At 48.9% G+C, this 24,137-nt stretch overlaps 1 protein-coding gene across 1 annotated transcript in view; it reads left to right on the top strand.

The window, feature by feature from the left end:
- Nucleotides 1-24,137, top strand: part of LOC144480949 (uncharacterized) — a 120,278-nt gene that overhangs the window by 2,150 nt on the left and 93,991 nt on the right. Inside the window, exons 2-4 of the mRNA XM_078200565.1 lie at nucleotides 18,737-18,863; nucleotides 20,465-21,507; nucleotides 23,569-23,572. Coding sequence (XP_078056691.1) covers nucleotides 18,747-18,863; nucleotides 20,465-21,507; nucleotides 23,569-23,572 — 1,164 coding nt within the window. The 5' untranslated portion in view covers nucleotides 18,737-18,746. The remainder of the gene's footprint in view (nucleotides 1-18,736; nucleotides 18,864-20,464; nucleotides 21,508-23,568; nucleotides 23,573-24,137) is intronic.

Raw genomic sequence — 24,137 nt, 5'->3', positions numbered from 1 at the left:
ATCTTGGTTTCAGATAAAGCTCGGCACAACATCATGGGCCGAAGGGCCTGTTCTGTGCTGTACTGTTCTATGTCTATGTTCTAATGTTCCCGATGGTGGGGGGAGTCCAGAACTAGAGGTTATAGTTTGAGGATAACGGATAAACCTTTTAGGACTGAGGTGAGGAGAAATTTCTTCACCCAGAGAGTGGTGAATGTGTGGAATTCACTACAACAGAAAGTAGCTGAGGTCAAAACATTGTGTGATTTCAAGAAGAAATTAGATATAGTTCTTGGGGCTAAAGGGATCGAGGGAAATGTGGGGGGGCGGGGGGGGGGGTGGGTGGGGGCGGGAAAGAGAGATCAGGATATTGAATTCGATGATCAAGAGGAATAGCAGAGCAGGCTCAAAGGGTCGAATGGCCTACTCCTGCTTCTAGTGGGCGGCACGGTGGCACAGTGGTTAGCACTGCTGCTTCACAGCTCCAGGGACTTGGGTTCGATTCCCGGCTCGGGGTCACTGTCTGTGTGGAGTTTGCACATTCTCCTCGTGTCTGCGTGGGTTTTCTCCGGGTGCTCCGGTTTCCTCCCACAGTCCAAAGATGTGCGGACTAGGTTGATTGGCCGTTCTAAATTGCCCCTTAGTGTCCCAAGGATGCATAGGTTAGTGGGTAAATATGTAGGGATATGGGGATAGGGCCTGGGTGGGATGGTGGTCGGTGCAGACTCGATGGGCCGAATGGCCTCTTTCTGCACTGTAGGATTCTATGATAGTTTCTATGAGCATCTTAGGCCTATCCCCGTACCATGGCCAATCTACCTAACCTACACATCTTTCGGCACTAAGGAGCAAATTAGGTAAATTGGCCATGATTGGTCTTACCGAGCCAGACCAGGTAAGGATGGTAATGTACCAGATTTGTTTTGTGACAATCATATAATCACAAATAAAAGCAAAATACTGCAGATGCTGGAATCTGAAACAAAATTAGAAAATGCTGGAAAATCTCAGCATCTGTGGGGAGAGAGAATAGAGCCCAGGTTTTGAGTCTCGATGACCCTTCGTCAAAGCTAAGAGCAAAGAGAATCAGCGGAGATAATGACAGAATCCCTACAATGAAGATGAGGCCATTCGGCCAATCAAGTCTGCACCAACTCTCTGACAGAGTATCTCTCCCCTGCCCTATCCAGGTAACCCCACACATTTATCATGGCTAATCCATCTGACCTGTACGTCTTTCGGACTGTGGGAGGAAACCGGATCACCCGGAGGAAACCCACGCAGACACGGGTAGAACGTGCAGACTCCGCACAGACCGTGACCCAACTTCCGAATCAAACAGGCAGCACAGTGGTTAGCACTGCTGCCTCACAGCGCTAGGGACACGGGTTCAATTCCGGCCTCGGGTCTCTGTCTGTGTGTGGAGTTTGCACATTCTCCCCGTGTCTGCGTGGGTTTCCTTCAGGTGCTTTGGTTTCCTCCCACAGTTCAAAGATGTGCGGGTTAGGTGGATTGCTCATGCTAAATTAGACCAAGTGTCAGGGGGACCAGCTAGGGTAAATACGAATCTGGGAATAGAATCTGGGTGGGATTGTGGTCGGTGCAGGCTCGATGGGTCGAATGGCCTCCTTCTGTAGATTCTATGAAACCTGGGTCCCTGGTGCTGTGAGGCAGCAGTGCTAACCATTGTGCGGCCTATGCCAGTGCAGGTCCCACAAGGATAAAACTGGGAAATAAGTATCCTGGTCTGATGAGCTTTTGCCTGAACAAAATCAGCCCATGTGTGGAGGAAAGAGAATCACTGGCACCAGAGGAAACGGTACATCAATTATCATGAGGGATTTTAATCTACGTATCAATTGGTCAAGGCAGCCTTGAGGAGGAGTTCATAGAATGTGTCTGCAATAGCTTCCTTGAACAGTATGTAATGGAACCCACGAGGGAGCAAGCTATCCTAGATCTGGTCCTGTGTAATGAGAGGGGAAAAATTAATGATCTTGCAGTTAAGGATCCTCTTGGAAGGAGCGATCGCAGTATGGTTGAATTTAAAATACAGATGGAGCGTGAGAAGGTAAAATCCAATCCAGTGTCTTGTGCTTAAACAAAGGAGACTACAAAGGGATGAGGGAGGTGTTGGCTAAGGTAAACTCGGAGCAAAAGCTTTATGGTGGGACAATTGAGGAACAGTGGAGGACTTTCACAGCGATCTTTCACAGTGCTCAGCAAAAGTATATACCAGTGATAAGGAAGGACTGTAGAAAAAGAGATAATCAGCCATGGATATCTAAGGAAATAAAGGAGGCTATCAAATTGAAAGAAAATACATACAAAGTGGCAAAGATTAGTGGGAACCTAGAGGATTGGGAAATTTTTAAAGATGTGTAAAAATTTTTAAAGGTCAGCAGAAAGCCACGAAAAAAGCTATAAAGAAAAGTAAGATGGATTATGAGAGGAAACTAGCTCAGAATATAAAAACAGATAGCAAAAGTTTCTACAAATATATAAAACGAAAACGAGTGGCGAAAGTAAACATTGGTCCTTTAGGGGATGAGAAGGGGGATGTAATAACTGGAAATGAGAAAATGGCTGAGGCATTGAACAGGTATTTTGTGTCGGTCTTCACAGTGGAAGACACAAATAACATGCCAAAAATTGAAAGGAAGGCGATGGCAGGTGAGGACCTAGAAACTATCATTATCATGGAAGAGGTAGTGTTGGGCAAGTTAATGGGGCTAAAGGTAGACAAGTCTCCTGGTCCTGATGGAATACATCCCAGGGTACTAAAAGAGTGGGCGGGAGAAATAGCAAATGCACTCGTGGTAATTTACCAAAATCCGCTGGACTCTGGGGTGGTTCCCACAGATTGGAAAACAGCAAATGTGACGCCACTGTTTAGAAAAGGAGGTAGACAAAAGGCGGGTAACTATAGGCCGGTTAGCTTAACTTCTGTAGTAGGTAAAATGCTTGAATCTATCATCAAGGAAGAAATAGCGAGACATCTGGATATAAATTGTCCCATTGGTAAGACGCAGCATGGGTTCATGAAGGGCGGGTCATGTTTGACTAATTTGGTGGAATTCTTTGAGAACATTACATGTGCAGTGGACAATGGGAAACCTGTGGATGTGATGTATCTGGATTTCCAGAAGGCATTTGACAAGGTGCCGCACCAAAGACTGCTGCATAAGATGAAGGTGCACGGTGTTACGGGTAATGTATTAGTATGGATAGAGGATTGGTTAACTAACAGAAAGCAAAGAGTGGGGGTAAATGGGTGTTTTTCTGGTAGGCGATCAGTGACGAGTGGTGTGCCTCATGGATCAGTGTTGGGACCACAATTGTTTACGATTTACATAGATGATTTGGAGTTGGGGACCAAGTGTAGTGTCAAAATTCACAGATGACACTAAGATCGGTGGCAGAGCAAAGTGTGCAGAGGACACAAAGTCTGCAAAGGGATATAGATAGTCTAAGTGAGTGGGCGAGGATCTGGCAGATGGAGTACAATGTTGGTAAATGTGAGGTCATCCATTTTGGTAGGAATAACAGCAAAATGGACCATTATTTAAATGGTAAAAAATTGCAGCATGCTGCTGTGCAGAGGGACCTGGGTGTCCTTGTGCAGGAATCTCAAGGAGTTGGTTTGCAGGTGCAGCAGGTAATTAAGAAGGCAAATGGAATTTTGTCCTTCATTGCTAAAGGGATGGAGTTTAAAAACAGCGAGATTATGTTGCAGCTGTATAAGGTGCTGGTGAGGCCACACCTGGAGTACTGCATACAGTTTTGGTCTCCTTACTTGAGAAAGGATATACTCACACTGGAAGGGGTGCAGAGGAGATTCACTAGGTTGATTCCAGAGTTGGGGGTTGGCTTATGAGGAGAGACTGAGTAGACTGGGGCTATACTCATTGGAATTCAGAAGAATGAGGGGAGATCCTATAGAAACATATAAGATTATGAAGGGAATAGATAAGATAGAAGCAGGGAAGTTGTTTCCACTGGCAGGTGAAACTAGAACTAGGGGGCATAGCCTCAAAATAAGGGGAAGCAGATTTAGGACTGAGTTGAGGAGGAACTTCTTCACACAAAGGGTTGTGAATCTGTGCAATTCCCTGCCCGGTGAAGCAGTTGAGGCTGGCTCATTGAATGTTTTTAAGGCAAGGTTAGATAAATTTTTGAACAGTAAAGGAATTAAGGGTTAGGTTGAGCGGGTGGGTAAGTGGAGCTGAATCCAGGAAAAGATCAGCCATGATCTTATTGAATGGTGGAGCAGACTCAAGGGGCCGAATGGCCTACTCCTGCTCCTAGTTCTTATGTTAACGATAGAGGGTTGGCAGCAGGAGAAATACTTAATACAATTAATGTTACCAGAGAGGCAGTGCTGGGTAGACTAATGGGACTGAAGGTGGACAAGTCCCCGGGTCCGGATGGAATGCATCCCAGGGTATTGAAAGAAATGTCAGAGGTCATAGTGGATGCGTTAGTGATTATTTATCAAAACTCGTTGCATTCTGGGGTAGTGCCGGTTGATTGGAAAACGGCTAATGTTACGCCGCTGTTTAAAAAAGGAAGGAGACAAAAGGCGGGTAACTATAGGCCGGTCAGCTTAACGTCTGCAGTAGGGAAAATGCTGGAATCCATTATTAAAGAGGAGATAGCAGGGCATCTGGATAGAAATGGTTCGATCAATCAGACGCAGCATGGATTCATGAGGGGAAAGTCGTGCTTGACGAACATGTTGGATTTTTATGAAGATGTGACTAGGGCGGTTGATGGAGGAGAACCGGTGGATGCGGTGTTTTTGGATTTCCAAAAGGCGTTTGATAAGGTGCCCCATAAAAGGCTGCTGAAGAAGATTAGGGCACACGGAGTTGGGGGTAGTGTGTTAAAGTGGATTGGGGACTGGCTATCCGACAGGAAGCAAAGAGTCGGAATAAATGGGTGTTTTTCCGGTTGGAGGAAGGTAACTAGTGGCGTGCCGCAGGGATCGGTACTCGGGCCGCAACTGTTTACCATTTATATAGATGATCTGGAGGAGGGGACGGAGTGTAGGGTAACGAAGTTTGCAGACGACACAAAGATAAGTGGAAAAGTGAATCGTGTGGAGGACGGAGAAGATCTGCAGAGAGATTTGGACAGGCTGAGTGAGTGGGCGAGGATATGGCAAATGGAGTATAACGTTGAGAAATGCGAGGTTATACACTTTGGAGGAAATAATAACAAATGGGATTACTATCTCAATGGAAACAAATTAAAACATGCTACCGTGCAAAGGAACCTGGGGGTCCTTGTGCATGAGACGCAAAAGCCCAGTCTGCAGGTACAACAGGTGATCAAGAAGGCAAATGGGATGTTGGCCTATATCGCGAAGGGGATAGAATATAAAAGCAGGGATGTCTTGATGCACCTGTACAGGGCATTTGTGAGGCCGCAGCTGGAATACTGTGTGCAGTATTGGTCCCCTTATATGAGGAAGGATATATTGGCATTGGAGGGAGTGCAGAGAAGCTTCACCAGGTTGATACCGGAGATGAGGGGTTTGGATTATGAGGAGAGGCTGAGGAGATTGGGTTTGTACTCGTTGGAGTTTAGAAGGATGAGGGGGGATCTTATGGAGACTTATAAGGTAATGCGGGGGCTGGATAGGGTGGAGGCGGAGAGATTCTTTCCACTTAGTAAGGAAGTTAAAACTAGAGGACACAGCCTCAAAATAAAGGGGGGTCGGTTTAAGACAGAGTTGAGGAGGAACTTCTTCTCCCAGAGGGTGGTGAATCTCTGGAATTCTCTGCCCACTGAGGTGGTGGAGGCTACCTCGCTGAATATGTTTAAAGCGCGGATGGATGGATTCCTGATCGGTAAGGGAATTAAGGGTTATGGGGATCAGGCGGGTAAGTGGTACTGATCCACGTCAGATCAGCCATGATCTTATTGAATGGCGGGGCAGGCTCGAGGGGCTAGATGGCCTACTCCTGCTCCTATTTCTTATGTTCTTATGTTCTTAAGATAAATTTACTGCAGAAAATTGTTCTTTCTCACTAAATCTTTGGCGATCACAGGCCAGCTGATATTCTCAGAGCTTGGAGAACCATGTGCAGTCTTAAAATTGCTTTTAAGACCATAACCATAAGAGTTTAATAGGAACAGGAATGGGACATTCAGCCCATCAAGCCTGCTGCACCATTCGATAGGATCATGGTTAATCCGACATTCCTCACGTCCACATTCCTGCCCTTTTTCTTAGAATCATAGAATCCTTACAGTGCAGAAGGAGGCCATTCGGCCCATCAAGTCTGCACCAACAACAATCCCACCCAGGCCCCATCCACATCACCCCACGTATTTACCCTAGCTAGTCCCCCTGAGACTAAGGGACAATTTAGCACGGCCGATCCACCTAACCCGCACATCTTTGGACTGTGGGAGGAAACCGGAGCACCCGGAGGAAACCCACGCAGACATGGGGAGAATGTGCAAACTCCCACACAGACAGTGACCCGAGGCCAGAATTGAACCGGGTCCCTGGCGCTGTGAGGCAGCAGTGCTAACCACTGTGCCACCCCAGTATCTTTCTCCAGTATCTCTGGAGAAAGAAACAGTTAACATTTCAATTAATTACACCGAGTAAAAATGGTGCACAGTCTGATGGTTAATATAAGCACAGGAACAGAAACGGACTATCGTGCACGAAAATGAATTCCTGACTGTGGAGGATACTGTGGGAAGCTGAAGCGATTACTTCAGTCGTTCACTGTCAAGGGATGGGCAGCAGTGGAAACCTCACTGACGCACAGTCAGGGAAAGTAACAGTAAAATACAAAACACACCAAAATACACCCATTAGTAAGATGATAGCAGAGAGGTCATAGAGTCATAGAGGTTTACAGCACGGAAACAGGCCCTTCGGCCCAACTTGTCCATGCTGCCCAGTTTTTAACCACTAAGCTAATCCCAATTGCCCCCATTTGGCCCGTATCCCTCTAAACCCATCTTACCCACGTAACTGTCTCAATGCTTTTTAAAAGACAAAATTGTACCCGCCTCTACTACTACCTCTGGCAGCTTGTTCCAGACACTCACCACCCTCTGTGTGAACAAATTGCCCCTCTGGACCCTTTATATCTCTCCCCTTAAACCTATGCCCTCTAGTTTTAGACTCTCCTACCTTTGGGAAAAGATATTGACTATCTAGCTGATCTGTGCCCCTCATTATTTTATAAACCTCCATAAGATCACCCCTCAGCCTCCTACGCTTCAGAGGTAAAAGTCCCAGTCTATCCAGCCTCTCCTTATAACTCAATCCATCAAGTCCTGGTAGCATCCAGGAGGTAATCCAGGAGGACAGGGGTGAATCGAAGCAATGGATGGGCATAGATTCAAATCCATAGTAAAGGAACCACACCAGCAGCCAGCCATGGAATCGTAGATAACAGAGCATTTAAAGTTTATTTATTAGTGTGGATTTTGGAACCCAGTCGAGTCGAGCAACTTCCAACGTGAAATTGTCAAAGGGAGCCAGATTTTTTTTTATTAGTGTCACAAGTAGGCTTACATTAACACTGCAATGAAGTTCCTGTGAAAATCCCATAGTCGCCACACTCCGGCGCCTGTTCGGGTACATGGAGGGAGAATTTAGCATGGCACCCAATCAGCACGTCTTTCAGACTGTGGGAGGCACCCGGAGGAAACCCACACAGAAAACATGCAGACTCCGCACAGACAGTGACCCGAGTGGGATTCGAACCCAGGTCCCTGGCAGTGAGGCAGCAGCGCTAACCACTGTGCCATCCAGCATTGGCACCAAGCTGTTCATGATATATATTTGGATATGGGGACCGAATGTGATATTTCCAAGTTTGAGGATAACACAAAGCTCAGAACAGTACAGCACAGGAACAGGCCTTTCGGCCCAGTCTGATGATGCAGCTGTATAGAACGCTGGTTAGGCCACATTTGGAATACTGCGTCCAGTTCTGGTCGCCGCACTACCAGAAGGACGTGGAGGCGTTAGAGAGAGTGCAGAGAAGGTTTACCAGGATGTTGCCTGGTATGGAGGGTCTTAGCTATGAGGAGAGATTGGGTAAACTGGGGTTGTTCTCCTTGGAAAGATGGAGAATGAGGGGAGATCTAATAGAGGTGTACAAGATTATGAAGGGTATAGATAGGGTGAACAGTGGGAAGCTTTTTCCCAGGTGGGAGGTGACGATCACGAGGGGTCACGGGCTCAAGCTGAGAGGGGCAAAGTATAACTCAGATATTAGAGGGATGTTTTTTACACACAGGGTGGTGGGGGCCTGGAATGCGCTGCCAAGTAGGGTGGTGGAGGCAGGCACGCTGACATCGTTTAAGACTTACCTGGATAGTCACATGAGCAGCCTGGGAATGGAGGGATACAAACGATTGGTCTAGTTGGACCAAGGAGTGGCACAGGCTTGGAGGGCCGAAGGGCCTGTTTCCTGTGCTGTACTGTTCTTTGTTCTGAACATGACGTCAAATTAAACTAATCCCTTCTGCCTGCCCTTGGTCCCTATCCCTCTATTCCTTGCATACTCATGTGCTTATCTAAAAGCTCCTTAAACGCCCCTATCGTACCTACCTGCACCAAGGGAACCCTTGATTCCCTTATTGATCAAAAAATCTATCTATCTCAGCCCGAAAGATACTCGAGGACTTTGGCCCCACAGTTCTCTGCGGCAAGGAGTTCCAAAGACTCAATCCTGAGACAGAAAAATTCCTCCTCCTCCTCCTCTCAATCTTAAATTGACGCCTCTATATTCCGAGACTATGCCCCCTGATCCTAGACTCTCCCATGAGGGGAAACATCCTCTCAACATTTACCCTCTCAAGCCCCTTAAGAATCCAATATATCTCAATGAGATCACAGCAGAGAAGAGGCCCTTTGGGTCCACACCGACATATTAGAAACACCTGAACTCCCACCTGCCAGCACTTGGCCCGTAGCCCTGAATGTGATGATGTGCCAAGTGCTCATCGAGATACTTTTTAAAGGATGTGAGGCATCCCGCCTCCACCGCCCTCCCAGGCAGCGCATTCCAGACCGTCACCGCCCTCTGGGTAAAACCGTTTTTCCTCACATCCCCCTTAAACCTTCTGCCTCACACCTTGAACTTATGTCGCCTCGTGACTGACCCTTCAACTAAGGGGAACAGCTGCTCTTAATCCACACTGTACATGTTTCTCATAATCTTGTCCACCTCGATCAGGGCGCCCCTCAGTCTTCTCTGCTCCAACGAAACCAACCCAAGCCTACCCAACCTCTCTTCATAACTTCAATGTTCCATCCCAGGCAGCATCCTGGTGAATCTCCTCTGCACTCCCTCCAGTGCAATCACATCCTTCTGATAATGTGGCGACCAGAACTGCACACAGTACTCCAGCTGTGGCCTCACCGAAGTTCGACACAGCATGATCATCTCTCATTCTTCTAAATTCCAACTAGTAGAGTTCCCAACCTTTCCTCATAAGACAATCCCTCTATGCCGGGAATCACCCGAGTGAACCTTCTCTAAACTGCCTCCAATTAAATATCTTTCTTTAAATAAGGGGAGCAAAACTGCTCACAGTGCTCCAGATGTGATCTTACCAGTACCTTGTACAGTTGCAGCAAGACTTCCCTACTCCTTTATAGAAACATAGAAGATAGGAGCTGAAGGAGGCCATTCGGCCCTTCGAGCCTGCTCCGCCATTCATCACGATCATGGCTGATTGTCCAACTCAATAATCCTGCTTTCTCCCCATAACATAGAAAAACTACAGCACAAACAGGCCCTTCGGCCCACAAGTTGCGCCGGTCATGTCCCTACCTACCTAGGCTTACCTAAAACCCTCAATCCTATTACGTCCCATGTACTCATCCAGAAGTCTCTTAAAAGACCCTATCGAGTTTGCCTCCACCACCACTGACGGCAGCCGATTCCACTCACCCACCACGCTGTGTGTGAAAAACTTCCCCCTGACATCTCCTCTGTACCTACTCCCCAGCACCTTAAACCTGTGTCCTCTCGTAGCAGCTATTTCCACCCTGGGAAAAAGCCTCCGAGAATCCACCCAATCTATACCACTCAACATCTTGTACACCTCTATCGGGTCACCTCTCATCCTACGTCTCTCCAAGGAGAAAAGACCGAGCTCCCTCAGCCTATCCTCACAAGGCATGCCAACCAATCCAGGCAACATCCTTATAAATCTTCTCTGCACCCTTTCAATCATTTCCACATCCCTCCTGTAATGAGGCGACCAGAACTGAGCACAGTACTCCAAGTGGGGTCTGACAAGGGTCTTATAAAGCTGCATCATTATCTCCCGACTCCTAAACTCAATCCCTCGATTGATGAAGGCCAGCACACCATATGCCTTCTTAACCACCTCCTCTACCTGCGAGGCCGATTTAAGAGTCCTATGGACCCGGACCCCAAGGTCCTTCTGATCCTCTACACCGCTAAGAGTCTTACCCTTGATATTATACTCTTTCATCCCGTTTGACCTGCCAAAATGGACCACTACACATTTATCCGGGTTGAAGTCCATCTGCCACTTCTCCGCCTAGTCTTGCATCCTATCTATGTCACGCTGCAGCTTCTAACATCCCTCCAGACTATCCACAACCCCACCAACCTCCGTGTCATCGGCAAACTTACCAACCCATCCCTCCACTTCCTCATCCAGGTCATTTATGAAAATGACAAACAGCAAGGGTCCCAGAACAGACCCCTGGGGCACTCCACTGGTGACCGACCTCCATTCAGAAAAAGACCCGTCTCCAACCACTCTCTGCCTTCTGCAGGCAAGCCAGTTCCGAATCCACAAGGCAACAGCCCCCTTGGATCCCATGCCCTCTCACTTTCTCGAGAAGTCTTGCACGGGGGACCTTATCGAACGCCTTGCTGAAGTCCATGTAAACCACATCTACCTTTGACCCCATTCGCCCCAAGTGCTGTATCCAGCCGCCTCTTGAATACATTCATTGTTTTGGCACCAACTACTTCCTGTGGTAATGAATTCCACCGGCTCACCGGGTGAAGAAATGTCTCCTCACCTCCGTCCTAAATGGTCTACCCTGAATCCTCAGACTGTGGCCCCTGGTTCTGGACTCCCCCACCATCGGGAATATCCTCCCTGCATCTACCCTGTCTAGTCCTGTTAGAATTCTATAAGTCTCCATGAGATCCCACCATCATTCGTCTGAACTCCAGCGAAAACAATCCCTAATCTAGTCAATCTCTCCTCGTACATCAGTCCCGCCATCCCCGGAATCAGCCTGGTAGACACTCCAACCCATTAGAAATGAGGGCCAACATTCCATTAGCCCTCCTGATTCCCTGCTGCACCTGTGTGCCAGCTTTCTGTCTTTCATGCTCAAGTTCCCCCCCAAGTCCCTTTGCATTGCAGCTTTCTGCAGTTTTTCTCCATTTAGATAATACTGTTCTTTTCTTCTCCCTTCCAAAATGAAGAATTCTCACCTTATACTCACCTATGGGCGGCACGGTAGCACAGTGGTTAGCACTGCTGCTTCACAGCTCCAGGGACCTGGGTTCGATTCCCGGCTCGGGTCACTGTCTGTGTGGAGTTTGCACATTCTCTTCGTGTCTGCGTGGGTTTCCTCCGGGTGCTCCGGTTTCCTCCCACAGTCCAAAGATGTGCGGGTTAGGTTGATTGGCCATGCTAAAAAATTGCCCTTAGTGTCCTGAGATGTGTAGGTTAGAGGGATTAGTGGGTAAATATGTAGGGATATGGGGGTAGGGTCTGGGTGGGATTGTGATCGGTGCAGACTCGATGGGCCGAATGGCCTCTTTCTGTACTGTAGGGTTTCTATGATTTCTATGTTTGTATCCTTCCCGCAACTTGCCTTTCCGCCTATTTTTGCCTGAAACTGTGACAGACTATGGGGAAAGATAATAGTTTAATGTAAAAAAAACTAATTATGTGGCATTGAAATTTTTATATTTGTCATCAAATTGATCTTTGAGTAAAACATTAACGTGAATAAGTTCATAAAATATAGGAGCAGAATGAGGCCATTCGGCCCATTGAGTCCGCTCTGCCATTCGATCATGGCTGATATGCTCCTCATCCCCATTTTCCTGCCTTCTCCCCATAACCTTTCAACCCATTACCATTTGATTTTGATATTATTTATTATTGTCACATGTATTAACATCGTGAAAAGTATTATTTCTTGCGTGCTATACAGACAAAACATACCGTTCATAGAGAAGGAAACGAGAGAGTGCAGATTGTAGTGTTACCGTCATAGCTAGGGTGTAGAGAAAGATCAACTTAATGCAAAGTAAATCCATTCAAAAGTCTGACAGCAGCAGGGAAGAAGCTGTTCTTGAGTGGGTTGGTATCTTTTTCCCAAATTAAGAAGGTGGAAGAGAGAATGTCTGGGGTGCTTGGGGTCCTTGATGATGCTGGCTGCTTTGCTGAGGCAGCGGGAAGTGTAGACAGAGTCAATGGATGGGAGGCTAGTTTGTGTGACGGATTGGGCTACATTCACGATCTTTTGTAGATCCTTGCGGTCTTGGGCAGAGCAGGAGCCATACCCAGCTGTGATACAACCAGAAAGAATGCTTTCTATGTTGCATCTCTAAAAGTAGCTGACATGCCAAATTTCCTTAGTCTTCTAAGTAGAGGCGTTGGTGAGCTTTCTTAGCTATAGTGTCGGCATGGGGGGGGGGGATCAGGACAGGTTGTTGGTGATCTGGACACCTAAAAACCTGAAGCTCTTGACCATTTCTACGAATTAAAAATCTGTCTAACTCCTCCTCAAATTTACTCACTGTCCCAGAATCCACCACACTTTGGGGTAGCGGGTTCCACAGATTCACAACGCTTTGGGAGAAGTAATTTCTCCTCAACTGTTTTAAATTTGCTATCCCTTATCCGAAGAATACCCCTTACCTCTCCTAGAATGCCCCACAAGAGGAAGCATCCGCTCCACGTCTACTTTATCCATATCTTTTATCATCTTGTATACCTCAATTTGATCTCCCCTCATTCTTCTAAACTCCAGACCTAAACTGTTCAATCTCTCGTTATACGACAAACTCCTCATCTCTGGAATCAATCTAGTGAACCTCCTCTGAACTGCCTCCAATGCCACTACATCTTTCCTCAAATAAGGGGACAAAAACTGTACACCATACTCCAGAATAAACAAAAAAATGCTTTTCTTTCACACAAAAATACTGTTACACTTCAGGTCATGATGTGGAGATGCCGGCGTTGGACTGGGGTAAGCACAGTAAGAAGTCTAACAACACCAGGTTAAAGTCTCCAACAGGTTGGACCTGTTGGACTTTAACCTGGTGTTGTTAGACTTCTTACTACACTTTAGATCACCAGTGAATATAATCCTAACCAATTTAGTCTCTCCTCTCCTCCTGATCCCAGGAATCAGCCTGGTAAACCTTTGCTGTGCTCCCTCTACAGCAAGGACATCCTTACTCAGATAAGGACACCAATACTGCACACAATACTCCTTGTGTGGCCTCACCAACGCCCTGTACAATTGAAGCAAAACATCCCTATCCCTAATGGAAAATGCTGGAATATCTCAGCAGGTCTGACAGTATCTGTGGAGAGAGAATAGAGCCAATCTTTCGAATCTGGATGATCCTTCGCCTAAGCAGAAGCTCAGAATCATCATAGAATCACTACAGTGCAGAAGGAGGCCATTCGGCCCATCGAGTCTGCACCGGCCACAATCCCACCCAGGCCCTATTCCCGTAACCCCACATATTACAGAGAACATAGAAAAACTACAGCACAAACAGGCCCTTCGGCCCACAAGTTGCGCTGGTCATGTCCCTACCCATCTAGGCTTATATATATGCTTACCTATAACCCTCAATCCTACTAAGCCCCATGTACTCATCCAGAAGTCTCTTAAAAGACCCTATTGAGTTTGCCTCCACCACCACTGACGGCAGCTGATTCCACTCACCCACCACCCTCTGAGTGAAAAACTTACCCCTGACATCTCCTCTGTACCCACTCCCCAGCACCTTAAACCTGTGTCCTCTCGTAGCAGCTATTTCAGCCCTGGGAAAAAGCCTCTGAGAATCCGCCCGATCTATGCCTCTCAACATCTTATACATCTCTATCAGGTCACCTCTCATCCTACGTCTCTCCAAGGAGAAAAGACCGAGCTCCCTCAACCTATCCTCATAAGCATTCCACCCAATCCAGGCAACATCCTTGTAAATCTTCTCTGCACCCTTTCAATAATTTCTACATCCTTCCTGTAATGAGGCGACCAGAACTGAGCACAGTACTCCAAGTGGGGTCTGACGAGGGTCTTATATAGCTGCATCATTATCCCCGACTCCTAAACTCAATCTCTCGATTGATGAAAGCCAGCACACCATACGCCTTCTTAACCACCTCTTCTACCTGCGAGGCCAATTTAAGAGTCCTATGGACCCAGACCCACCCGCTAATCCCCTGACACTCAGGTCAATTTAGCATGGCAAGTCAACCTAACCCACACATCTTTGGACTGTGGGAGGAAACCGGAGCACCCGGAGGAAACCCACACAGACACGAGGAGAATGTACAAACTCCACACAGACAGTGACCCGAGCCGGGAATCGAACCCAGGTCCCTGGAGCTGTGAGGCAGCAGTGCTAACGTGTGCTTCTGCTCCTAATTCCCATGTTCCATTAACACTGCAATGAAGTTACTGCTCTGATGAAGGGTCATCCAGACTTGAAATATTGGCTCTATTCTCTCTCCAGAAATGCTTTCAGACCTGCTGAGATTTTCCAGCATTTTCTGTTCCGAATTCCAGCATCCGCAGTATTTTGCTTTTATCCCTATATTCAAATCCTCTCTCTATGAAGGCCAACATACCATTTGCCTTCTTTACTGCCTGCTGTACCTAGAATCATAGAAACCCTAAATGCTAAATTGCACCTTAGTGTCTAAAGATCTGCGGGTTAGGTGGATTGGCCATGTTAAATTGCCCCTTAGTATCATGGGGGCGAGCTAGGGTAAATGCATGGGGTTATGGGGATAGGGCCTGGGTGGGATTGTGGTTGGTGCAGACTCCAGGAGCCAAATAGCCCCCTTCTGCACTGTAGAATTCTATGACCGAGTGGTATTATTGCTGCACTAACATTTATTTATTAGTGTCACAAGTAGGATTATATTAACACTGCAATGAAGTTACCGTGAAAATCCCCTAGTTGCCAGAAAGAGGCCATTCGGCCCATCAAGTTTGCACCGACCACAATCCCACCCAGGCCCTACCCCCTTATCCCCACATATTTATCCGCTAATCCCTATAACCTACACCTCTCAGGACACTAAGGGGCAATTTTAGCACGGCCAATCAACCTAACCTGCACACCGGGAGGAAACCGGAGCACCCCGAGGAAACCCACGCAGACACAAGGAGAATGTGCAAACTCCACACAGACAGTGACCCAAGCCGCGAATCGAACCCAGGTCCCTGGAGCTGTGAAGCAGCAGTGCTAACCACTGTGCCACCGTGCCGCCCCTGCGCGCTTACTTTCAGCAACTGATGCACGAGGACACCAAGATTTAAGGTTTGGTTTAGGTTATTTATTAGTGTCACCAGTAGGCTTACATTCACACTGGAATGAAGTTACTGTGAAAATCTCCTAGTGGCCACACTCTGGCGCCTGTTCGGGTTACACTGAGGGAGAATTTAGCACAGCCCAACGCACTTAACCAGTACATCTCGCTGAGTATCCAACCTCTCTCAATTTACATCCATACCCAGTAATAATCCACCTTCCTATTAGTGCTAATAAACTTATATACATGTATTTTCCATAAATGATACATTTATTGATGTGTGCATTGAGCCTCTTATTCCTTACCCACCCACCCAGGAGCAGCTCCAGGCTCCATTCCCTGTGCAGACTCAGCTACTCTCACCTGGGGATAGGCAACCTCACCTGAGGGCGACGTCCCGCCCTCTTGCCGCGCTCCCATTGGTTGGAGGACCAGCCATTTCCCTCCCCCTACGGTCCTCCAGCCCCGCCCTGTCCTCTTCTGATTGGTCGGTGCGGACGTCAATCACCCACTAGGTACCGCCCCCCCGGGCTGAGGGACATCACGTGCTCTCCCCCAGCATCATCATCGTCGCCGCTCCAGCGCGGTTTCCCCTTGCCCCCCACCACCCACAGTCAGGTTTGTATTTCATTTGATTCCCTCTTCCCGCCCGCATCTCCACCCCTTCCCGGTGCACTCACTCCCTTTAGGAAACCTCACCCGCTCCGGCGGTCGTTGGGCCTCCAAATGGCCGCCTCTTCTCCTTCCGAGTCCCAGCACAGCATGTAGTGCGCAGGTGCGATGCCGGCCCCTTGCCGGTGGAGCATGCGCACAAGAGCCCGGCGGGTCATTTGCATATTTAAAGCGACACAGTCCCCCCCCCCCCTCTTTGTGTTGACTTGCCCTTCGCAGGGACAAGTCACCCAGTGAGAGATGTTGAGCTCGAATGCATGGGGAGAACGGGGCTTTGGGAGGCGATGATGGTGGGCAGCACGGTGGAACAGTGTTTAGCACTGTGCCTCACAGCACCAGGGACCCGGGTTCAATTTCAACCTCGGGTCACTGACTGTGGAGTTTGCACATTCTCCCCGTGTCTGCGTGGGTTTCCTCCAGGTGCTCCGGTTTCCTCCCACAGTCTGAAAGACATGCAGGTTAGGTGGAATGGCCATGCTAAATTGTCCGTTAGTGCCCAAAGCTGTGCAGGTTAGGTGGATTGGCCATGCTAAATTGTCCCTTAGTGTCCAAAGATGTGCAGGTCAGGTGGATTGGCCATGCTAAATTGCACCTTAGTGTCTAAAGATCTGCGGGTTAGGTGGATTGGCCATGCTAAATTGTCCCTTATTGCCCAAAGATGTGCAGGTCAGGTGGATTGGCTATGCTAAATTGTCCTTTAGTGTCTAAAGATCTGCGGGTTAGGTGGATTGGCCATGCTAAATTGTCCCTTAGTATCATGGGGACTAGCTAGGGTAAATGCATGGGGTTATGGGGATAGGGCCTGGGTGGGATTGTGGTTGGTGCAGACTCGATGAGCCAAATAGCCCCCTTCTGCACTGTAGGATTCTATGACCGAGTGGTATTATTGCTGCACTAACGTTTATTTATTAGTGTCACAAGTAGGCTTATATTAACACTGCAATGAAGTTACTGTGAAAATCCCCTAGTTGCCACGCTCTGTGCCTGTTCGGGTACATGAGGGAGAATTTAGCATGGCGAATGAACCAAACCTGCACATCTTTGGACACTAAGGGACAATTTAGCATGGCCAATCCACCGAACCTAAATGGAATTTTGGAGCAACATATATGTAGAAAAATCTGAAATTAGGAAACCCAATTCAGAATTTATACAGATTAGACTCATAGAATCATTTTTTTGTGATTTATTTGTCACATGTATTAGTATACAGTGAAAAGTATTGTTTCTTGTATGCTATACAGACAAAGCATACCATTCATAGAGAAGGAAAGGAGAGGGTGCAGAATGTAGTCACAGCTAGGATGTAGAGAAAGATCAACTTGGTGCAAGCTAGGTCCATTCAAAAGTCTGACGGCAGCAGGGAAGAAGCTGTTCTTGAGTCGGTTGGTACGTGACCTCAGACTTTTGCATCTTTTTCCCGACGGAAGAAGGTGGAAGAGAGAATATCCGGGGTGTGTGGGGTCCTTGATTATGCTGGCTGCTTTCTCAAGGTAGCGGGAAGTGTAGACGGAGTCAATGGATGGGAGGTTGGTTTGCGTGATGGATTGGGCTACGTTCACAACCCTTTGTCGTTTCTTGCGACAGAGTAGGAGCCATACCAAGCTGTGATACAACCAGAAAGGTTATAGGATGTAGAGAAAGATGTGCAGGTTAGGTGGATTGGCCATGCTAAATTGCCCATATATATCAGGGGGACTAGCAGGGAAAATACACGGGTTTACGAGGATAGAGCCTGGGTGGGATTGTTGTTGGTACAGGCTCGATGGGCCGAATGGCCTCCTTTTGCACTGTAGGGGATTCTATGATTCTAGTTACAGCACATAGGGTGGCCATTTGACCTGTCATACTCATGCTTTCTATGTTGCATCTGTAAAAAGTGGTGAGAGTCACAGCAGACATGCTGAATTTCCTTAGCCTCCTAATAAAGTAGAGGCATTGGTGGGGTTTCTTAACTATAGTGTCGGCATGGAGGGACCAGGACAGGTTGTTGGTGATCTGGACACCTAAAAACCTGAAGCTCTCGACCCTTTCTACTTCATCCCCGTTGATATAGACAGGGGCATGTTCTCCACTATGCTTCCTAAAGTCAATGACCATCTCCATTTTACTGACATTGAGGGAGAGATTATCATTGCACCATTGGGTGGCACAGTGGTTAGCACTGCTGCTTCACAGCTCCAGGGACCTGGGTTCGATTCCCGGCTTGGGTCACTGTCTGTGCGGAGTTTGCATGCTCTCCTCATGTCTGTGTGGGTTTCCTCCGGGTGCTCCGGTTTCCTCCCACAGTCCAAAGATGTGCGGGTTAGGTTGATTGGCCATGCTAAAAAATTGCCCTTCGTGTCCTGAGATGCGTAGGTTAGAGGGATTAGTGGGTAAATATGTAGGGATATGGGGGTAGGGCCTGGGTGGGATTGTGGTTGGCGCAGACTCGATGGGCCGAAGGGCCTCTTTCTGTACTGTAGGGTTTCTATGATTTCATTTCACCAGATTCTCTACCTCTTTCCTGCGCCCTGTCTCCTAGAATCCCTGATATGGAGATGTTGGACTGGGGTGGGCACAGTAAGAAGTCTCACAACACCAGGTTAAAGTCCAATCGGTTTATTTGGCAGCAAAAGCCACTAGCTTTCGGAGCACCGCCCCTTCATCAGGTGAGTGAGGAGTTGTGTTCACAAACTGGGCATATAAAGACAATTTACATGATAATGGTTGGAATGTGAGTCTTTACAGGTAATCAAGTCTTAAATGCACTGACAATGTGAGTGGAGAGAGCGTTAAGCACAGGTTAAAGAGATGTGTATTGTCTCCAGCCAGGACAGTTAGTGAGATTTTTGCAAGCCCAGGCAAGTTGTGGGGGTTACAGATAGTGTGACATGAACCCAAGATCCCGGTTGAGGCCATCCTCATGTGTGCGGAACTTGGCTATCAGTCTCTGCTCAGGCACTCTGTGGTGTCGTAAAGGCCGCTTACCCGAAGATCAGAGGCTGAATGCCCGTGACCGCTGAAGTGTTCCCCAACAGGAAGAGAACAGTCTTGCCTGGTGATTGTCGAGCGGTGTTCATTCATCTGTTGTTGTAGCGTCTGCATGGTCTCCCCAATGTACCATGCCTCGGGACATCCTTTCCTGCAGCGTATCAGGTAGACAACGTTGGCTGAGTTGCAAGAGTATGTACTGTGTACCTCATAGAATCCCTGCAGTGCAGAAGGTGGCTATTCAACCTATCAAGCCTGCACTGACAACACTCCCCACCCAGCCCCTATTCCCTTAACTCCACATATTTACAATCCCCCTGACACTAAGGGTAGATTTATCATGGCCAATCCACCTCACCCGCACATCTTTGGAGTGTGGGAGGAAACCAGAGCACCCGGAGGAAACGCATGCAGACACGGGGAGAATGTAAAATTCCACATAGATGGTCACCCGAGGCTGGAATCGAACCCGGGCCCCTGGCGCTCTGAGGCAGCAGTACTAACTACTGTGCAGTCGTGCAGCCCTCCAGTTAGGTGGCACAGCGCTTGGAACTGCTGCCAGGAACCCGGGTTCGATTCCCGGCTTGGGTCACTGTCTGTGCGGAGTCGGCACATTCTCCCCGTGTCTGCGTGGGTTTCCTCCGGGTACTCCAGTTTCCTCCCACAGTCCAAAGATGTGCAGGTTAGGTTGATTGGCCAAGCTAAAATTGCCCCTTAGTGTCCTGAGATGTGTAGGTTAGAAGGATTAGCGGGTAAATATGTAGGGATATGGGGATAGGGCCTGGGTGGGATTGTGGTCGGTGCAGACTCGATGGGCCGAATGGCCTCCTTCTGCACTGTAGGGTTTCTATGATTCTTTCTATGATTCTAATTTACCAATTATTTATTTGCTGTATCATAGAAATCATAGAAACCCTACAGTGCAGAAGGAGGCCATTCGGCCCATCGAGTCTGCACCGACCACAATCCCACCCAGGTCCTACCCCCACATATTTTACCCGCTAACCCCTCTAACCTATGCATCTCAGGACTCTAAGGGGCAATTTTTTACCTGGCCAATCGACCTAACCCGCACATCTTTGGACTGTGGGAGGAAACCGGAGCACCCGGAGGAAACCCACGCAGACACGAGGAGAATGTGCAAACTCCACACAGACAGTGACCCGAGCCGGGAATCGAACCCGGGACCCTGGAGCTGTGAAGCAGCAGTGCTAACCACTGTGCTACCGTGCCGCCCACAACTGTTCTTTGTAGTTACTGATTTCAACTTGTTTTGCAGGGAAAGGTTTTGCAAACGGAAAGTTCAGCCCAGATACTAAGTTCAACTGACCGCGTCACTCCAACTCATCAGGACGTGACGGTCGTCGACAACATGGAGGGGGAAAGCAGCTTTCACGCCACGGACAAACCGTACGCTTGTTCCGGGTGCGGGCGAAGCTTCGACCATTCGACTGAACTGGAGAAGCACAAGTGTAACCGAACCAGGGAGAGGCCGTGTAAATGTCGGGACTGTGGGAAGGCGTACTGTCACCCCTCGGAGCTGGAAATTCACCGCCGCAGCCACACCGGCGAGAGGCCGTTCACCTGCACCGACTGCGGGAAGGGATTCGCGCAGTTTTGCCACCTGCTGACTCACCGGCGAGTTCACACCGGCGAGAGACCGTTTACCTGCCCGGACTGCGGGAAGGGCTTCACCCAGTCGTCCACTCTGCTGAGGCACCGGCGGGTCCACACCGGAGCGAAGCCCTTCCCCTGCTCCATGTGCGGGAAGGGATTCACCCAGTCGTCCCACCTGCTGATACACCGGCGGGTCCACACCGGGGAGCGGCCGTTCACCTGCTCCGTGTGCGGGAAGGGATTCACCGAGTCCTCCCAGCTGCTGAAACACGAGCGCGTCCACACCGGCGAGAGGCCCTTCCCCTGCTCCGAGTGCGGGAAGGCATTCACCCGACCCTCCAACCTGCTGACGCACCGGCGCGTCCACACCGGGGAGAGGCCCTTCGCCTGCCCCCAGTGCCAGAAGGGATTCGCCGACCCCTCCGCCCTGCTGAGCCACAAGCGAGTCCACTCCGGGGAGAGGCCCTTCACCTGCCCCGAGTGCGGCAAGGGGTTCGTGCAGTCCTCCCACCTGGTGAGCCACCGCCGGGTCCACACCGGGGAGAGGCCCTTCACCTGCCCCGAGTGCGGGAAGGGGTTCACGCAATCGTCAGCCCTGCTGACGCACCAGCGAACCCACACCAGGGAGAAGCCCTTCGCCTGCTCCGAGTGTGGGAAGGGATTTAATCGGTCGTCCAACCTGGTGAGGCACCAGCGAGTTCACACGTGATTGCTCCGACCAAGACCTCAGACCTTTGTATCTTTTTCCCCGACGGAAGAGAGAATGTCCGGGGTGCGTGGGGGGGTCCTTGATGATGCCGGCTGCTTTCCCAAGGCAGCGGGAAGTGGTAGACAGAGTCAGTGGATGGGAGGCTGGTTTGCGTGATGGATTGGGCTACAGTCACGACCCTTTGTAGTTTCTTGCGGTCTTGGGCAGAGCAGGAGCCCATACCGAGCTGTGATACAACCAGAAAGGATGCTTTCTATGGTGCATCTGTCAAAGTTGGTGAGAGTCGTAGCGGACATGCCGAATTTCCTTCGTCTTCTGAGAAAGTAGAGGCTTTGGTGGGGCTTTCTTAACTATAGCGTCCATATGAAGGGACCAGACTGGTTGTTGGTGATCTGGACACCTAAAAACATGAAACTTTCTACTTCATCCCAATTGAGGTAGACAGGAGCATGTCCCCCACTATGCTTCCTGAAGTCGATGACAATCTACTTCGTCTATCGTCAAGAAAGCCCACCAACGCTTCTACTTTCTCAGAAGACTAAGGAAATTTAGCATGTCTGCTATGATTGTCACCAATTTTTACAGATGTACCACAGAAAGCATTCTTTCTTGTTGTATCACAGCTTGGTATGGGGCTCCTGCTCTGCCCAAGACCGCAAGAAACTACAAAAGGTCGTGAATGAAGCCCAATCCATCACTCAAACCAGCCTCCCATCCATTGACTCTGTCTACACTTCCCACTGCCTCGGCAAAGCAGCCAGCATAATTTAAGGACCCCTCGCACCCCGGACAAATACAGGAATGAACCTTGTCAAACAGAACACTGCGGGGAGTGTTGGTACTGTTGCTGATAACCGCAGCTTCCAGGATGGAGTAGACAGAATTGTGAGGTGCCTTTCGCAGTCCCAGCTCAGCTCTTAAGCCGCGACGAGGACCAGAGATTACGGGCGCGATTCTCCGGTCTCGCTGGCCCCCCCCCCAAGTCCGGGGAATCCCACCCGAGGTTAACAGACCTTTGCAAGGTCCTGTCCCGCCTGCTACGATTCCCACGGCGGGCAGGACGGGAAAATCCCGGCCTATATGTTTTTTTTACTGAGGGTGACACGTCAGCTGGAACCCCGGGAGGAAATCGCCTTCAAAACAGCAGCCGTGGCTGACCACTTCAGAAGCGCAAGTCCCTTCAGGAGTCAACCAGGACGAGCTTCAGAGTGAATGAAGAGCAGGTGATGCTTCAGACCTGGGTTTTTGTCCCCGTTTGCAGGATTGTTTCTGGGCAGTAGGAGGATCCAAAAGCAGAGAGTGGAAACCAGTGTTCAAAGAACAATACAGCCCAGGAACAGGCCCTTTGGCCCTCCAAGCCCGCGCCGCTCCCTGGTCCAAACTAGACCATTCTTTTGTATCCCTCCATTCCCACTCCGTTCATACGGCTGTCTAGATAAGTCTTAAACGTTCCCAGTGTGTCCGCCTCCACCACCTTGCCCGGCAGCGCATTCCAGGCCCCCACCACCCTCTGTGTAAAATATGTCTTTCTGATATCTGTGTTAAACCTCCCCCCCGCCTCACCTTGAACCTATGACCCCTCGTGAACGTCACCACCGACCTGGGAAAAAGCTTCCCACCGTTCACCCTATCTATGCCTTTCATAATTTTATACACCTCTATTAAGTCTCCCCTCATCCTCCGTCTTTCCAGTGAGAACAACCCCAGTTTACCCAATCTCTCCTCATAACTAAGCCCCTCCGTACCAGGCAACATCCTGGTAAACCTCCTCTGCACTCTCTCCAAAGCCTCCACGTCCTTCTGGTAGTTCGTGCCGAACCATAGTCTCACAGCAAAGCAGTTGGATATTATCGGAACTTTTTGATTTATTATTGTCACGTACTGGGATACAGTGAAAAGTATTGTTTCTTGCGCGCTATACAGACACAGCATACCGTTCATAGAGAAGGAAAGGAGGGGAACTTGGCCACACGGTCATCGGTGTATAAGTTGCGGAAGGATATATTGGCCTTGGAGGGAGTGCAGAGAAGGTTCACCAGGTTGATACCGGAGATGAGGGGTGTTGATTATGAGGAGAGACTGAGCAGATTGGGTTTGTACTCGTTGGAATTTAGAAGGCTGAGGGGGGATCTTATAGAGACCTATAAGATAATGAAGGGGCTGGATAGGGTAGAGGTGGAGAGATTCTTTCCACTTAGAAAGGAAACCAGAACTAGAGGGCACAACCTCAAAATAAAAGGGGGTCAGTTTAGGACAGAGTTGAGGAGGAACGTCTTCTCTCAGAGGGTGGTGAATCTCTGGAATTCTCTGCCCACTGAAGTGGTGGAGGCTACCTCGTTGAATATGTTTAAAATCACGGATAGATGGATTCCTGATCGGTAAGGGAATTAAGGGTTATGGGGAGCGGGCGGGTAAGTGGAACTGATCCACTTCAGATCAGCCATGATCTTATTGAATGGCGGGGCAGGCTCGAGGGGCTAGATGCCCTACTCCTGCTCCTATTTCTTATGTTCTTAGTATAGTAAGGGGCTGAGGACACAGCCTTGTGGGGCACCGGTGCTGAGGATCATCATGGAGGAGGTGTTGTTGCCTATCCTTACTGATTGTCCAAAAAGATGTGCGGGTT

The sequence above is a fragment of the Mustelus asterias genome, chromosome 30, assembly GCF_964213995.1.
Source record: "Mustelus asterias chromosome 30, sMusAst1.hap1.1, whole genome shotgun sequence".
Lineage (NCBI taxonomy): Eukaryota > Metazoa > Chordata > Chondrichthyes > Carcharhiniformes > Triakidae > Mustelus > Mustelus asterias.
Note: the sequence above shows the minus strand (reverse complement) of the source record. Positions and strands in the feature narration are given on the sequence as shown.